The 18,762-nt window shown below is 34.4% G+C and overlaps 1 protein-coding gene across 2 annotated transcripts in view; it reads right to left on the minus strand.

The window, feature by feature from the left end:
* PCNX4 (pecanex 4) overlaps positions 1-18,762 on the minus strand; it is a 35,959-nt gene that overhangs the window by 6,469 nt on the left and 10,728 nt on the right. Inside the window, exons 2-10 of one of the 2 annotated variants that reach the window (XM_012785679.3) lie at positions 17,459-18,203; positions 11,661-11,840; positions 11,056-11,570; positions 10,696-10,796; positions 10,455-10,574; positions 6,885-7,248; positions 3,878-3,981; positions 803-1,845; positions 261-447 (exon numbers count right to left, since the gene is read on the minus strand). In XM_012785679.3, coding sequence (XP_012641133.2) covers positions 261-447; positions 803-1,845; positions 3,878-3,981; positions 6,885-7,248; positions 10,455-10,574; positions 10,696-10,796; positions 11,056-11,570; positions 11,661-11,840; positions 17,459-18,147 — 3,303 coding nt within the window. In that variant the 5' untranslated portion in view covers positions 18,148-18,203. The remainder of the gene's footprint in view (positions 1-260; positions 448-802; positions 1,846-3,877; positions 3,982-6,884; positions 7,249-10,454; positions 10,575-10,695; positions 10,797-11,055; positions 11,571-11,660; positions 11,841-17,458; positions 18,204-18,762) is intronic. The other variant, XM_076003996.1, reaches the window with a different exon arrangement.

Raw genomic sequence — 18,762 nt, forward strand, 5'->3', positions numbered from 1 at the left:
AATTTAGAGAAAAATCTCATTGCATTTAGGCAAACTTTCTACCAAGATCAAAACTCAGATTCAGGATCAAGGACCACCTCTAAAGTTATGATTACACATGCCTTAATTAACTATAATTAACATATCAGCAACTAGAATGTTATGTCATCTATCACTTAGTTCAAATACTTTATAACTGATTTCCATTCTTTAAGAGTAATATATAAAAAAAAAAAAAAAGAGTAATATACAAAAATTTTTAAAAACATTTTTAACCTTACCATATTAGAATCATATCCCAGAGAAAACAAGTATGGCTTTTCTTGTAAAATTGCTTCCTTCCACTTTTCATCAGATATCAAACCAATGTACCAGTCACTTTCATATTCTTCAAGGAAGCTAATCAGTTCTTTAAAGTCTTCTATTGGGCCTAAACTTGCTTTATCAATCATTAGTTTCAGAGTATACCTACAAAATGGATAACCAAAGAATTTTAGAATACTTTCTATCAACTTTATAGATGAAACAGATTTTGTCAATAAATGGTTTTAAGACACTGAACTGAAATTATACATAATTCAGATAAAATGTTGAGGGTGAAATGATACAGTTAAAGTGAAGCAATCCAGTGAATCATATAAAAAATAGGTACTCTGTATAAACAAATGTACTCATGATATAATACATGCTAAGCATTTCTTTTCATTTTTAAGAAAGTAATGTAAAAAAAATTAGATATGAAGGACTGTCTTCTTTTAGGTGATTAAAAAAATCAATATTTTTCTGTCAATGTTGCAACTTATATATAATCAAAATTAGTTACCTGAATGCTTTTAGTGCTAGTTGGAACAGTTCTGGTTTTTCTGTGAGCCAATCCAAGGCAACAGACCAAGGCAAAACACCACTGTAAACACTCAATATAAGACCAGGACTAGGAATCATATTGTCTATTCCAAATAAACTAAAATAACAAGTCATTACAGTATGAACATAAAAGTCTTTTAAAACTTTGTCCTTTGCAATTTCTTCCAGTACATGTGAGCCCTTTTCTTCTGAATGAAAACATTCCAGTTGCCTTAAAACAAATCGGTACCAGTCTTCTGGAAATAATGAGCTCATCTCCTTCATTTTGGAATTAGGTATACAGGCAGACCTCCACTCTTTGGGTAAGCTTAATAAGTGAGAATGTGAACAACTAAATTCCACGAGAGGGATATATGCCATGTCTTCTTGTTTCCCTTTGTCAGTAGCAGGGTATCCTAGTATAACTGCTTTGTAGAGATTGTTTTCAGGATCTGTGCCTGTAGAATGATCACCAACCCTCTGTGATTCTACTACTGATCCTGGAATAGGGAAATTTGTACCTGGAAAATCTTTCAGCTGATCTTTTTCTTCTTTTTCTTTTTTGATAGTTGGTTCATCATCAAAAATATCATCATCAGACCAGTCATCAAAAGTTTCTGAATTTAAACTATCTGAGTCTTCTAGGGATTTGGGATATGGTGACGTGTTCAAAGCAGGCAAGATTAGTAGAGGTGCTTGCCCTTTATTTTCAGTTTTGTGAACATTCTCCTCCATGCTAGGCCTTTTGGAGCAATATTGAACAAGTATCCACACAAGTACTTTAACAAGGTCACCTTTAAATTCTGTTAAGTTTTCATGAGAATCGATTATGCCAGATAGAACACTTCTGGCATCAGAATAGAGTTTCACAGGCAAAACAGTACAGGGTGTCAAGATATTTCCAAAGTGTTCATTAAGGGAACATACTTCTGTGTATTCTTCTTGTTCAAAAGCACTTTCAAAAACTTCATCAACTCTGCGAGCTTCTGCAGTATGACAGGATGTTTCTTGCAATTCTAACCCCTAAAAAGGAAATAAAAAGTACTTGAGTTTATGATCATTGGTTACAGAGAGTATAGTAACTACCTGTAAATCCCCATAGATTCTCATCATAAAAATATGGAAAATGACAAAAACATTTCTTTAACTCAAGAACTTCATCTTAACTTAAACTTAGTGGCACTTAACGCATTTGATGTTGGATAAAGAGATTAAAAATAATGTTACTACTATTTTAAAAGCTATTATAGAGATTTCATTAGAAATTGAGCAAACAAACCTATTAAGTATGAACATAATTTTAAAAGACTATATCTACAGTCAAGGCAGAAGCACACATTAAAAACTTTTAAATTACAATTTTTTGCAAGAAAAAAGGAAAATTGGAATTACACACTATGTACAGTAGTTTTGTATCCTTTCCACCCTACTTTATATGAGAGTAATGGCATTATTCTATTGTATGGATATGCCAGAATTTATCATTCTCCTGTTCTAATATAACTAATAATACAGATTTATTTATTTGATTACTGTCTATGTCCTCCAATTACAATATAAACTCAATAAAGCAGCTCTCTTTGGTTTACTATGATATCCCCAGTGCCTAAACCAGTACCTGGTACACAATGGGTATGCACAAAACATATGTTGAATAAAGGAATATTATAAATAGGTTCTTATGTGAATTTTACCCACATTCTAAGTACTTCTTTAAAAGGAATAACTTGAAGAGGATGTACCAGGCTACTGTTTGCTATTATTATTATTGTTATTGCTTATTTATTTATATATTTTTACGAAAACTATCTGAGCCCTCAAACCTGTTTTTAATTCATGTTTCCACCAGCTACAAGCAAATTCCTTTAGTAGGTCATCTACCCTCTGAGATTCCTTTTCTTTCTCTTTCAAAGAAAAGTAATCCTAGCTCATAGGGTTGGGAAGATTAGATTAAGTACATTTTGTGAACTTTAAAGTGTTATGTAAATCTTAATAGATGGCTTGGCCTAACCCAACTTGTCTTAAAAAAAAAAGACTGGCACCAAAAATGTATATTTTTAAACCATATATGTCACAGAGCACAAAAGACCTATACTTGTTAGATAGGATGTGGCATATAGAAACAAAAAAGGAGTCAAATATGACTCCAGTATTCTTGGAAGACAGAGTTGTCACCAAGGACTATTAGGCTCTGGGGCACTCTGATATTAAGAGGTCAAAGAAAAGAGAAGGAACCATCAAAGAAGGCTAACAAGGAGTAACCTATGAAACAAGTGAAGAGAAGAGATCAACTCTGTCAAATGCTGCTTTAGAGTAGGTCTGAGAGTCGATCATTGGATTTAGCAATGTGGCAGTCATGGTGACCTTAACAAGGGCAGTTTTGGTGGAGTAACGGGTCAAAAACCTAGAGTAAGTTGAAAATAGAATGGGAGAAATGAAACTGGAGATATGATAATAAGCATCTCTAGTAAGGCATTTTACTCTTCACGTAAGGAGAGAAATAGGGTATTGCAGGTAGGAGCAGTGGGGTCAGAGACAGTTTTTATTAAGTTGAGACTATTTATTTCATATAGTAGTTAAAAAATATTACTGATTCAGGCCGGGCATGGTGGCTCATGCTTGTAACTCTAGCACTTTGGGAGACCGAGGCAGGAAGACTGTTTGAACCCAGAAGTTTGAAGCTGCTGTGAGCTATGATATTTCACCATGGCACTTTACCCTGGGTTACAAAGCAAGCCCTTGTCTCAAAAAAAATAAAATAAATGACTGATTCACACTTTTGAGATGCTCAGCTAGATAGGGATGAAATGAATAGGACTGGAAGAAAAGGAAGAAGATATACTTTGTTACTGTGACCTATTATATAATCAACATTAGTCTACCTATCAATATGTGCTTATTGAAATATACTTTTAAAATCCCTAGATGTTTTCACAGGTAATTAAAAAGATATTCTTCTTTCAAATTGAGCTATTAAGTGTTTGAGTGTACATAAAGGTTAAAATTTTACACATGTACTATAAAAATACTAGAGAGGTTTTAAATGCAGGCTGACCTTAATGTTAATACAGCAGTAAGTATAACCACATTCTAGAATCATTATCCATATTAAACGATCCTGAAAACGGCCCAAGTAATGAGACCCAGGTGAGAGAAGACCTACAACAAATTAAGAAATAAAAAGAAGAAAATCATTTTTAAGGCTTCTTTTATTTTGCCATGTAAATCTTTAAAACTGATAACACATCTATAACTGATTCATGACTCCTTCTACCCTCTCATTAGGTCAACAACAGAAATAACTTTTCATTGTGTAGCAGGAGGCATTAAATTCAGCATTTTAAAAGGCAGTTTTGGAAGAGACATCTATAGGCAATAATACATAAAACCTGAAGGGTATATTTTGTAGAAAAATAATGAATTAGAAACTGTTATATAAAATCTTAAATACATGTTAAGCATATTAGGAAAAGTATAAAATATACAAAAGCCAATTTCACATTAATGATGTTAAACATTTTGGATGTTTCTATATACATGAATATAAATATATAAAAGTGTTTTATGGTTTTGAAAATTTAAAAAAAATGCTACCACACTGTACAAATACTTTTAAAACTTAGATTTTCCTCTCAATACTGTAGTCTTTCTGCCTACACAATGCCCATATCTACTGCAAACAACTAAAGTTCACTCATTATAACTGCTGTCAAGAATTCACTGTATAAATATAATTGAATTTGAGTACTCATTTCCTGGTTGATAAACATTTCAGATGAATCTAATTTTTCACTATTATAAATAATGCTGCAGAAATTATCTTTTTGCAAGCCTGCTTATACAACATGTGGTACAAAAAAGAGTTAACATAGCAGAACTGACTGCTATTCTTCAAAAGGCCTGCTTATAAGATTGGCTCTTGGCTGGCATCTGGGAACCACCCTACCTGCCAAGAGTCTCTCATCATATCTGCATCATTTGTGCAAACAATATGGTATATACTGAACATGTGCTGTCCTTTTGGGAGTCTAGAATATTGGCATGTGATAAGCAGAGGGTACCTACACAACCAGCCCACAATAAAATCCCTGGGAATTGAGTCTCAAATGTGCTTCTCTGACAATCAACATATCATACATGTCACAACTTGTTGCTGGGTAATTAAGTACATTCTGTGTGACTCAACCTGGAAGCTTGACCTGGTCTCCTTTAGCCCATGTGACTTTTCCCTTTCCTGATTTTGCTGTATCCTTTTGCTGTAATAAATCTTAACCCTGAGTTTTCCTAGTGAATAATCAAACCTGGGATTGGTCTTGAGAATCCCCAAAACACATGTACTAGAGTTTCTCTAGAATTGGAATCACTGAATCATGGAATCTAAAATTGAAATTCCTAAGCCACAGAATGTGTATCTCTTTACTACAGACTATCTATTTACTTCTTTAAGGTGGTTGTATGAATTTATATTCCCTTCTACTAGGGTTTCAAAATTCTTGTTCCCCATGCCCTAGCCAAAACTTGATAGTGTTAAACTTTTACATTTTTGGCAATTGGATGTGAGTGAAATGTTATCTCCTTGCCTTTTGTCCCACCAGAAAATACTTTATAACACACTTCCTGGTTGAGTGTAATAGATTTGATAATATATAATTTTTACCTTATTACTATTTCTGATATGAGTTTAACCCCACAGGCATTTTAAAAAGTAGGATGATGAAAGTATTATGATGAAAATTAATTAGAACTGGATAAAATTATTAAAAGTGTAGCATATTTCCTTCAAAAAAGAAAAATGGTTACTCATGAAAAATTTATACTATAAAAATAATTTTTCCTAAATTATCTCACACAATAGATAATTAGAAAAGTTCAACCCAAGTAAGCATTTTATTAAAATTCTAATCTTAAATTGCTACTCTGCCTAGAATCGGTTTGCCAGGAAGTCATCTACCACTTCTAAAACAAGTTTTAATGGCTAAAGCATATGGTAGGAGATGACACACTATCATTATCAGCTTGTACCTTATCTAAAATCAACCTAGAGAGAAGTATATTACAGTTGAAATTTGCCATTAATACGCAATAAAAGCATTAAAACTCATAAAACTAGTTCATTCCCATCAAAAATCTATTTTCTTGCTAATATTTGCATAGTACTTCACTTTGGGATCTCTGACTAAAGTTTTTATGTTATCTTGCATAGTAATCTTGTCAGACTGCTTAAGTCTCTATACACTAACTAGTGAGATAGGAACAAAATTCTTTACATTCTTCAATCTGGTATTATTAGATGCATAAACAGTGAAAGCTAGTTTTCACTCTTTATGGATTTAAACTATTACATCCACTTGATATGAACGTATTATAAATTCATGGAAATCTTGGGGGAAAGGTACTTTCATGTTTCAATGGTGGAACTATAATCTGTATTTAATCAAGAAAATGCATTTAAAAATTGTCAAATCACCTTAATGAAATTTTCCTTTAGTATTTTTATTTTATAACTTCATTTACCACAAAACAAGGAGCAGGAAGTATACTTCTATTTCATACTTAGTGTTTCTGCCTACACATCAAAGTGTTATGGTTGTTATGCTGGGGTTTTGTTTTGGTTTTTTTTTTTTTCTTTTTTTTTTTGAGACAGAGTCTCACTCTGTTGCCCGGGCTAGAGTGCTATAGCATCAGCCTAGCTCACAGCAACCTCACACTCCTGGGCTCAAGCAATCCTCCTGCCTCAGCCTCCCAAGTAGCTGGGACTACCGGCATGCGCCACCATGCCTGGCTAATTTTTTCTATATATTTTTAGTTGGCCAATTAATTTCTTTTTATTTTTAGTAGAGACGGGGTCTTGCTCTTGCTCAGGCTGGTCTTGAACTCCTGAGCTCAAGCAATCCTCCTGCCTTGGCCTCCCAGAGTGTTAGGATTATAGGCATGAGCCACCGCACCCGGCCTGTTATGCTGTTTTATGGTTGGTTCAAAAAATTTTTTTTCTGTGTGTTCTATTTTGTTTTTCACCTTAAATACATTAGTGAGGATTTCATAAGCACAACCCATTTACTTACCTAAACTTCCAGCTGCCATTGCAGTCTGCAGTGCAGCAGTCAGCCTGGGGACCATCTGATAGTAGTACACTGTGTCTGCACATACGCAGGCTGCAGTGCCCACTGCTCCTGGCCAACTCTGAATAGGTCGGGGAAACCCCACCAAGAACACAGGAAGGGTGAAGAGGGGTAGTAAGGGAGAAGAGAGTAGTGTAGAAAAAACTATGAAGACCAACACAAATGGAGAAAAGACAATGTTGAGTATGCATAAAGTGGTAGTTGTTTTTCGACGTTGTTTTTTCTCTGTCCATGATGCCAAAAGTAAAGTCACAGCAAACTGCAATTTAGAGATGAATTGAATCAAACGATCACGTATGATACCAACCTGCAGAGATATAAAAATGAATTTTATTTATTCTTAAAGACTTCACAAATTCTCAAGATCACATAAGAAAAGCTATGTAATAATTTTATTATTGTTCTAATATTTTTAAGGAAAAAGCCCTATATTCTTTGGTATAATTTTCTACAACCTCACAATTAGTAAATAAGACCAAATTTTAAAGTTTGGGCTTTCTTAAAAAAAAAAGTGACTCCAAGGAGAACTGTCAGTGTACCTTAAGGCTGAACTGTATGACAACAGATTAGGTAATGCAGATGAAAGAGACAAGTTTCTAGAAAGACACATATTACTGAAACTGGCTCAAGAAGAAATAAAAAATCTGAATAGACCTATGACAAGAGATTGAATTAATAATTTAAAAACTACCCACAAAGAAAAGCTGAGACTCATATGGCTTCAGCACTACAAAATACTACACACTACCAATATAAAACATTTAAGATACATATTGAATATTACAAAACATTTAAGAATAATCAATACCAATCCTTCACTAACTCTCCCAGAAAATAGAAGAGCATGGAATACTTTCTAACTCATTTTATGAGACTGGAGCTACCCTGATACCTAAACCAGACTGACATCACAAGGAAAGAAAACTACAGATACACATACACACATTTTATGAATATAGGTGACAGACAAAATACTAGGCAACCAAATTCTGCAACACATAAAAAGGATTATATACCATGACCAAGTGGGATTTATTCCAGGAAAGCAAGATTGTTTTAATAACCAAAAGACAGTCAACATGTTATGCCATGTTAATACACTAAAGGATTAAAACTACATGATTATTTTAATAGACATAGAAAAAGCATTTGACAAAATCCAACATCCTTCATGATAAAAACACTTAACTGAGTAATAAAGGAAACTTCCTCAACCTGATAAAAGCATATACAAAAAATCCTTAGCTGATACTATATTTAATGGTTAAAAGACTGACATCTTACTTAATAGAGAAGGACTGAATGCTTTACTCATAAGATATCTACTCTTACCCCTTCCATTCAACATTATACTAGAATTCTAGCCATTGCAATTAGGCAAGAAAAAGACATGAAAGGCATCTAGACTGGACAGAAAAAAGTAAAACTATCTCTTATTTGCAGAGACATGATCTTATATATAGAATGTCCTAAGAATCCACTATTAGATTCTTATAGAATCTATTAGAATGAATAAATGAGTTTAGTGAGGTTTCAGGATACAAGATTAATATAAACAAAATTGTATTCCATACTGTAGGAATAAATAAGCCAAAACATGAAATTAAGAAGACAATTCCATTTATAATATTATCAAAAAGAATAAAATACTTAGGAATAAATTTAATAAAGGAAGTGTAAGACTTATATACTGAAAAACACAAAATGCTGTTGAAATAAATTAAAGAAGATCTAAATAAATGAAAAGACATCTCATGTTCATGGATTGGAGGAACTAATATTTTTAAGATGGAAATATTCCCCAAATTGGTCTTCAGATTTAAAGTATTACCTACTAAAATCCCAGAGGCCTTTTTGCATAAACTGATAAGGTAAAACTAATACTTAAATGGCAATGCAGGAGCCCAGAAGAATCAAAACATTCTTCAAAAAGAAGGACAAGGCTGGAGGACTCATACTTACTAACTTCACAACCTACTACAAAGTTATAGTAACCAAGAGAGTGTGGTGCTGGCATAAGGACAGACACATAGGTGAATGAAAGAGAACTCAGAATAGTCCAGAAATAAACCTTAACATTTCTGGTCATTTGATTTTTGGCAAGGGTGCCAAGAAATGTCAGCAGGGGTGAACAGTCTTTTCAATAAATGGTGCTAGGACAATTGTACATCTATATGCCAAAGAATAAGTCTGGAACCCTACCTCACATCATATACAAAAGTTGGCACATTTGAATAGGGCACTTACTGTGATTGGAGCTTGCAAAGTTTAAGCTGCTTTGGGTGAGTCAGTGAGTGAGTGGTGAGTGAATGTGAAGGCCTAGGATACTACTGTACACTACTGTAGACTTTATAAACACTGTATATTTAGGTTACACCAAATTTATAAAAATGATTTTTCTTTCTTCAATAATAAATTAACCTTAGTTTACTGTAACTTTTTTACTTTAGAAACTTTCATTTTTCAAAACTTTTTGACTCTTTTGTAATGACACTCAGCATAAAACATAAACACATTGCACAACTGTACAAAAATATTTTGTTTCTTTATATCTTTATCTTAAAGGTTTTTATTTTTAAAATTTTTTATTCTTTTAACTTTTTAAAATTTTTTGTTAAAAAACTAAGACACAAACACACATAGCCTTGGCCTACACACCATCATCAATATCACTGTCTTGCACCTCCACGTCTTGTCCCACTAGAAGGTCTTCGGGGCAATAACACTTACGGAGCTGTCATCTCCTGTAAAACAATGCCTTCTTCAGGAATACCTCCTGAAGGACCTGCCTGAGGCTGTTTTAAAAGTTAACTTTTTTTTTTTAATAAGTAGAAGGAGTATACTCTAAAATAATAATAAAAATCATGGTATAGAAAATACATAAACCAGTAACATAGTCACTTGTTATCATTATGAAGCATTATGTACTATAAATAATTGCATGAGCTATACTTTTGTATGACTGGCAGCACAGTAGGTATGTTTACATGAGCATCACCACAAATGTGAATAATGCATTACACCATAAGGGCCGCATCACTAGGGGATAGAATTTATTATCTCCATTATTATCTCACAAAACCACCATTGTATTAACATATGTGGTCTGTCATTGACCAGGATTTTCCAGTGCGTGACTATACTGAAATATCTGATACATGCCACAACATGGATAGGCCTTAAAACATATAATGAAGGAAGCCAGATGCAAAAGACCACATACTGCATAATTCCATTCATTCGAAATGTCCAGAATAGGCAAATACATAGAGGCAAAAAGTAGATTAGTGGTTGCTGGGATTACAGTGGGTGACAGGTGGAATGGAGAATAGGAGTGGGTATAGACTATTAAGGTACAGAAGTTTCTTTTGGGAATGCTGAAATTGTTCTAAAATTGGATTTTAGTGATGGTTGCAAAACTTGGAATATATACCACTAAACAGTATACTTTATGTGGATAAAATTTGATGGTATGTGAAATATATCTCAATAAGCTATTAAAAACACATTTACCAGTAAGAGTCTGATTCCAGTGTCTAGGCTTCTGTTCCACCATAAGTCTGTACTGGCGATCAAGTGTACTGCTGATACAATGACTATCTCCAATAAAGCATTTTCTGTATTCTGCCATACCTGCAGTATACAAATTATTCACTTTTATTAGGTAAAATTTGATAATCTAAACAAACCGTTAAACAAGATCACAAATAAACTTAGCAATAGGAAAATACTATTAAGTACATATTAGGATTACCATTCTAAAAGCTCTTGTGAATCCTATAGAGACAGACACAGAGTGGAGCTCTTGTAAGGAACTGTCCAGTGAAAGAAATGCTATCATAGCAAAAGGTGACACTAAAACAAACAAACAAAACAAACAAAAAAAGGAGACAAATTTAATTAAAGCAAAGTAATCCCTTCTAATATATTTTATTTTGGCAAATATTTTTTTATGAGCACATTTAGATAATCAAAAAATTAATAAAAACCAAAAGAATAAACACTTGTATGAAGTGTAATACCACACAAATATTGGAATCCTATAATATTAATATTTTTGAACACTTCATAGATATAGTTAACAACACAGGTTGAGTAGATTCTATCTTCCTACCTAGAGTTAGCAAAATCCGTCTGGCAATACCAATCTTCATGAGCCTTGTTTGCTTCTCTAAGAATATAGCCATAGGATGCACATCCCTTGGATAGAAAGGGTTTCGGAAAATTCCAATGATATACACGCTTTGAATTTCTCTAAGTATCCACAGTATTATAAGTAATATCACCAAAATATATCCAAAAATAACCTGGGAACTGCTTTTGGAAATCTGTGAGAAACCAGCGAAGTGATGAAGCAAACTAGTTTCTAAGAGAGCCAAGACTAATATTATGATGTAGAAAAGGCATTCCTTCCATGTAAACTGTTTTTTCGAACAACTGGGTAAAGGCTTAGATTTGGCTCCCATTCTGTGTCTAGTCACACTGTGTTTGAAGACAAAACACATGTCACTTAGGTTAAGACTTAGTAAGAAGCCAAGTCCAGTCATGAAAAGAACTGCACCGACAGTGCTGGGAATGAAATATGATGTGATAGCTGTTCCAGCAGAAATGATGAACATTACTAATAACCTGCAGAGGAAAAGAAACAAAAAAGATTTACTTTACAAAATGTTCTTTGAGAATAAGTTACATATTACATCAATACTTTTAAATAATTACCGTAGGTGGGTTGACATAGATGAGCCTCCAAGGCCAAACTCTAAAACCTGTTCCATTGCCCATAAGAAAAGTGCATCCGGTGGGGGCAGAGTCCCAACTGCCCACAGAAAGGGTAAAAATATAAACACGATGTGTAAAATCTGATTCATTTGTTCTAAAGCTGGTATATTTACCATAAACCTATAAGAAAAAAGAAAACATTTAAATCATACAAAATAATATATAGAAGAGGATCTTACCAGAAAGACAAAACAATAATGAATAACACACACCCCAAAACAAAAAACACTTAACAGAAAGGGCCCAGTCCCCGTTTATAAATGATCAACACATATAAACTGTGACCACTGTCCTTCCCTATACCAGCAACTACCCCTACTCAATTGTGTACACGCTTAGCATTTAGGGAATATGTGAATTCAAATGTGCAAAGGAAGAAGAAAATTAAAAGCCATCATTGAATAATAAGAAAATTGAATACAGGGATTTGTAAAACTGAACTGAGGCCAGAGCAAAAATATTTTCCCCCTAAATGTCTAAACTACATTGGCTGAAATTCTACCAATGTTTCTTTAGAGTTGAAGATTTTATAATTTACAATTGGAAGTAACTTTGGGAAAGTCAAAGCCTTACATTCACACATCAGTAGCTAGCAAAGATAGGAAGCTCTTCTCTTCCTCCTACTCTCTCCTATATGGTCCTGCTCCCAAGTCCCAGAATTTGAAGTCAGTATAGTTTCTATCAGAAGTGAGCAACTTAGGTTATGACTGTGTCTCTGTGGGTTACCCTGGGAACTAACTATCATTTATAATACTGTTCCATTTTGTATAACCAATGCTATGGATTTGACAACACAAGTTTGTACAATACAATCCCCTCATAAAGTAGAGACTGCCTCTATCTTGTGGAGAAACTGATAACTGGTAAAGCACTTACACATTAAATATGACATCAATAAATGGTTTTGAATAGTTTAATAAAATTTGAAAGTATAAGAGGATAAACATTATCAATATATTGCTAATTTTTTGAATAAGGCTAACCGAACACTGTATCCAGACAACAACATGGTCAAAGTACTTATGGAGTTCCAAAGGTAACTTTCAAAACAGAAAACTAAATCTTCAAACTTACAGAATAATTGTACTTGAGTACCTGAGCTGCTAGTCAAAGTCAAGGAAAAAACAACTCTGCAAGTTGTCTTTATCTTATACTTCTCCCCTTAAGTATATGTTGATAGCCCAAGAGCAAATGTGTAGCAACTATGAATATAATACAGTAATGGCATAATGTGTTTGCTCACAGATAACTAGGACTAAGCTAGCTCATGTGCTCTGCCTCATAATGTTCAAATTTTATAAGCAGAGAATTAATGAACACAAGGTTAACAATGTGATGCTAAAATAAAGAACAATACATTTTGTAGCATAGTTTTAAAATAAGATTCCCTTCATTCTGATAAGAAAACACTCAAGTAACACAAATCAAGAAAATCAAACCACAAATAATAAGCCACAGGAAGGTCAAGGAAAACATGCTGGTTTGTACAGCCTTTTTTAACCCCAAGATAACACTTCTCTTGCAAACATACTCAAGAATAAGATAATTTGTGTAAAAATAATGTATACTCAGGAAACATTTTACCAAAATTAAATTCTACTCTCAAATCTTTTTTTGTCTTTAAACAATAAGCTATGGTGTGGTATTTATACACACACACAAAAACCATAAATAAATATAAGCACATATAATTGAAGTAACTATATACTGTGATTATTCTCCTGTATATATGACTCAGCCCCAAATGGAGGATTACTGTGGTTAATTCTTTAATATGGGAAAATGTTTAAATTTGAATATTTCTGTTAATGTAACATACATTTTCTGGGGTAAAAAAATCTTAGCCCTTAAGGGAAAAAAACAAATGAAACTATGTTTCAAACCTAAGAACTATAAAAATATCTCAGCCAGGCATGGTGGCTCGAGCTTGGGAGGATAAGGTGAGAGGATTGCTTCAACCCAGGTATTCCAGGCTGCAGTGAGCTATGATCATGCCACTGTACTCCAACCTGGGTCACAGAGCAAGACCTGGTCTCTTGAAAAAAAAAAAATTAAAATTCTGCAAACTAAGATAAACATTCCCAGAAAAAAGATAGTGGCTTTTTTATAGTGGCTTAGATAATGTAAATGTGTAGCATTCATTCAAATAATCCCTGAGATCTCTGAGTTAAGCATTGTAATGCATGTCTGATAAAAACACACAGAAACAGTCCTTTAAATTATTATTTCACAACTGTACTGAGTAGAATAAAGAATGAGGAAAGAAGAGATTACTACACAGTGGGTCTCATCTCTTCAGCTTTCTTTCACGTCCTTTGAAACAAAATTAAGAAACAATCTGACATAACCAACAACTGTTTAAAATAGAAGAGTGTGGGCACTTCATCTATCTCTTGGTAGCAGTATCACACCTACTGTATAAAGATCGCCTCAGTTCTTTATTATTTTGTTAATCACAAGCTAAAATTTTCTAAAAGTGAAATGGGAGATAATTTTTCTGGATAATCATTGTCTTCTTTAAAAACAGATGTGAGAACAGCCTTTGTATTTTTGTTAGTCATAGTAAAAAAGTCTTTCATCTAAACGTTAAAACTCTATATTAAATTCAATAAGAATTTAGTAAAAAACCTTTATGTACTTTCATATAGAAATGAGCAATGCAGATACCAAATTAAAAATTAACTGAGAATTTTTTAAAAATTAAAGAACTCAGGACATCATTTTAAATGCAAAGATGTATTACAGCAGGCATATAATGTCTGATTTCAGGTATGGTAGTGAGATAGTAACTCAAGACTATATATCCTGAAAATAATCTTATAAACTTAAATCTTTTAAAAGGGATCATAAGTATAGACATTATTTAAACCCAATTTTACTAACTTCTCAAAATCAAGCATTTAACTGTAATACATTATTTTATAGTTATTATAGTAAATGATAATGGTATTAAGAAATCAATTTATAATAAATTTCTTATTGATGAAGTCTCCTCTTACACATTTGATTAGGTAAAGAACTACATAGACATTATATTGTCCTCTGGTTTATAAATATAGTACAATTAGAAAAGACTATGAATTAAGGAATAGCAAACACACTCAAGAGGTCAGTTTCAGTACACAAACTGACTATATTTCTAACTGCCTTATGTTAGGTCAGCTTGGGCTGCTATAACAAAATACCATAGACTAGGTGGCTTAAACAACAGAAATTTATTTTCTCACAGTTCTGGAGTTTAAGATCAGGCTGCCAGTATAGTCAGGTTCTGGTAAGGGATCACTTCCTGACTTAAAGATTGCTGTGTCTTTAAATGGTGGTGGGGGGTGGGTTAAGGAGGAGAGGGGGAGAGAGAGAGAAGACAGGCAGCAAGCTCTATGGTGTCTCTTCTCATAAGGGGACTAATCCTATCAAACCAGGGGCCCATCTTCATAACCTAACTATTACTACTTTCCAAAGGCCACATCTCCAAATACCATCACATTGGAGACCAGGGCTTCAACATAAGCATTTTGGGGTAACAAAATCAGTCCACAACATTGCATCCTTGGCCAGCCCCCCCCCCCCACGCACAAATTCATGTCCTTTTCACATGCAAAATACATTTATTCCATCCCAACAGCCCCAAAGTCTTAACTCATTCCAGCATTAACTCTAAAGTCTGAAGTCCTAAGTCTCATCTAAACTAGATATGGGTAAGACTTAAATACAATCCATACTGAATCAAAATTCCTCTCCAGCTATGAACCTGTGAAAGCACAGAAAAGTTATGTGCTTCCAAAATACAACAGTGGGATAGGCATTTGAGAGATGTTTCCACTCCAAAAAGTAGAAATAGGAAAAAAGAAAGGCGTGATGGGTCCCAAGGAAGTCCAAAACCTAGCAAGACAAATTCCATTAGATTTTATGGCTTGAGAATAATTCTCTTTGGCTCCATACTCTGCCTACTAGGTCCCTTGGGTGGCAGGTGGCATCACTCCCACAGCTCTAGGCAGGGGTCCTGCTCCTAAGGCTTTGGAAGGAGGCCACCAGGCCTGTTGAAAGTAAGGTGGTAGTCCTGATGATCTCTGAATCACCTTCAGCATCATTTTTCCCTTTTCTTGAAGAATAGTGCATGTTTGCAGCTGAACAGTTCTATCAATCCATCCTATCAAACCCAAGAAGTTTGACGGCCTTCCTACATTTATTTCATCCTGTTTTCTACCCCTTCAATTCGAACTGGCAGTATTTCTGCTCATAAACTCTTTATTGAGTGATAGGCTCCACACTCTTGGTGTTCTCTTCAGAATATGCTTTCTCGTGTCTTACGCTATGGGCGGGCTGAGAATTTTCCAAATCTTCTAGTTCCTTTTTTTGTTTGTTTAACTATCCTTTCTTCAATTCATCTCTTTCCTTTCATATTTTATTATAAGCAGTCAGGAGAATTCAAGCTATTCCAACACTTTGCTTTGAAATTTCCTTAATTAAATATGCAATTTCAGCACTTGAAAGTTCTACCTTCTACAAAACACTAGAACACAGTTCAGCCAGGTTCTTTGACACATTATAACAAGGACTGCTTTCCCTCCAGTTTCCAATAACATGTTCCTTATTTCCATTTAAGACTTCATTGGAATCACCCTTGACATCCATATTTGTGGCACATACATAAAAACTCTTCCAGCTGCTACCTATTCCAATAGTTACAAAGCTGCTTCCACATTTTTAGGGACCCCACTTTTCAGTACCAAAATCTTAGCTTGGGCTGCCATAACAAAATACCATAGACTGAGTGGCTTGAACAACAGAAATTTATTTTCCCACAGTTCTGGTGGCTGGAAGTCCAAGATCAGGCTGCCAGGACAGTCGGGTTCTGGTGAGAGCTCTCTTCTTGGCTCACAGATGGCTGCCTTCTTGCTGTGTTCTTACATGACAAAGACAGACAAAGTGAGAGCTCTCTGGTGTCACTTCTTATAAGGCCCCAATGCCATCACACCAGGGCCCCACCTTCAAGACCTAAGTATCTTCCAAAGGTCCCAACTCCAAATACTGGTGTTTAGGACTTCAATGTGTGAATTTTGAGGAGATACAAACATTCAGTCCATAACATGCTTTTCCATTTCTACCTGGACAGTAACCTGGGAAAGAAAAAGCTGCAATCTATACAAACTGAGAAATAAAAGTCAGATTTAGAAAAAGCAAGCAAATGGTGTTATCAAACACTTTGGTAAACGATTATGTCTGTTAAAACTATTTTGTATTTTTCTTCTGTAACAAATTGGTTAAAAATATCATTATTCTAATACCGTTGCTATCAAAAAATCAGAAACAAATTTTCTATTCAACTTTAATTCAGTTAATCTGGATATATTTATGTGCATAAATTTTAAATTCTTAATTTTCTCCCCCACAGGGAAGTTCTACCTCTTTATACAGGTTTCAGCCAAACTATCTTATAGATTCAAAACTTCTCATTTAAAGTGAAACACAGGATTGAAAAAGTGTTTATTAAATTTATCTTAAAAAGGGTGTTTGGTTTTTTTTTTTTTAGTATTCAATAAGATTTAACTACTGCTTTAGTATGAATGTTTTATAGAAATCAGTCCTAAAAGATTAATCATCAAACTTATGACTCAATGGTTTGGTCTTGATGATTTTTAATCACAGATTTATTTATTTTTTTAATACTAAGGAGAGTTCTCCTATCATGTATACTTAAAAACAAAGCAAGTTTTATAAAGCATTTGGTAGGTTTTTACCTGTGAGCAAGATCCACTGAAATGAAGAAAAAAATATAAAGAGGCCTCATAAGAGGAGTGATTTCATAAGTATCCTGGGTTTGGAAAGTTGCAGTCTCTGTAGCTGTATTTACAATTAATGAATATTCTCCTATACATAATGTTATCCATCCAAAGAAAAATAGTAGAGCAGTGCCTCCTGTAGTCCCATACAGCAAGGTTATTCTATCTGGAAGCAGATACAACGTTCCAAGACCACATACTAATCCAGCAAGAACAGAATGAAAAACTGTATTGGCTATATATTTCTTGCCAGGAATTAGAAATTTGACAGTCTCAGCACCAGCACAACTTGTAAATTCATACTCATCTTCCTCTGCTAAGATGTCTGTGGTTAGTATTCTTTGTACTGTCACCGATTTGTTTCTGGCGTATAAACTTGTGGACTGGATGACAAATGCAGTGAAAAGCATTAATCCACCTGATAATGCTGCCGTATAATAGTCGTTCAGGATGCCCAATTGGTACAAAAGTGTTCCTATTCCACCCAAAACCCATGGCATTAGAAATAGGATAATCTGATTAACATATATATAAGGAGGGGCACAATAGCCTAATTTGAGTCGAGGGCCTCCAAGAACAGTCTGTGGAAAGCGCTTCAGAAAGAAGTCCTGTTTGTAATCGTTCAGCAGAGGCACATCTGGACTCATCCTTCACACTCAGGATTATTCTGAAAGTCACATCCTTTTCTGTAATACAGCAGTCTCTAAGGAAAAGAAAAAAAGTTACTATTTGAAAATGTCATACTTAAAACCTGGGGTGGGGGGGAAACACATTTTTATTTTATCTCCTTAGGGCAGGCTTTGTAACTTCACTTCTCAGAGTTTACTTCCCATTGCCTGACATACACTTGGCACTAAGTTGCTGGGGTATTTTTTTTTTTTTTTTGAGAGAGAGTGTCTTGCTCTGTTGCCCCGGCTACAGTGCCATGGCATCAGTCTAGCTCACAGCAACCTCAAACTCCTGGGCTCAAGTGATCCTCCTGCCTCAGCCTCCTAAGTAGCTGGGACTACAGGCCCGTGCCATCACTACCTGGCTAATTTTTTGTTTCTATTTTTAGTTGCCCAGCTAACTTCTTTTTCTTTCTTTTTTAGTAGAGATGGAGTCTCACTCTTGCTCAGACTGGTCTGGAACTCCTGACCTCAAGTGATCCTCCCACCTTGGCCTTCCCGAGTGCTAGGATTATAGGCACGAGCCACTGTGCCTGGCCCAGTTGTTGGTTTTCTTAAACAAAATAAAATGTTATTTTTTATTTTTTTAAATCA

This window comes from Microcebus murinus, chromosome 6 (assembly GCF_040939455.1).
Source record: "Microcebus murinus isolate Inina chromosome 6, M.murinus_Inina_mat1.0, whole genome shotgun sequence".
Taxonomy (NCBI): Eukaryota; Metazoa; Chordata; class Mammalia; order Primates; family Cheirogaleidae; genus Microcebus; species Microcebus murinus.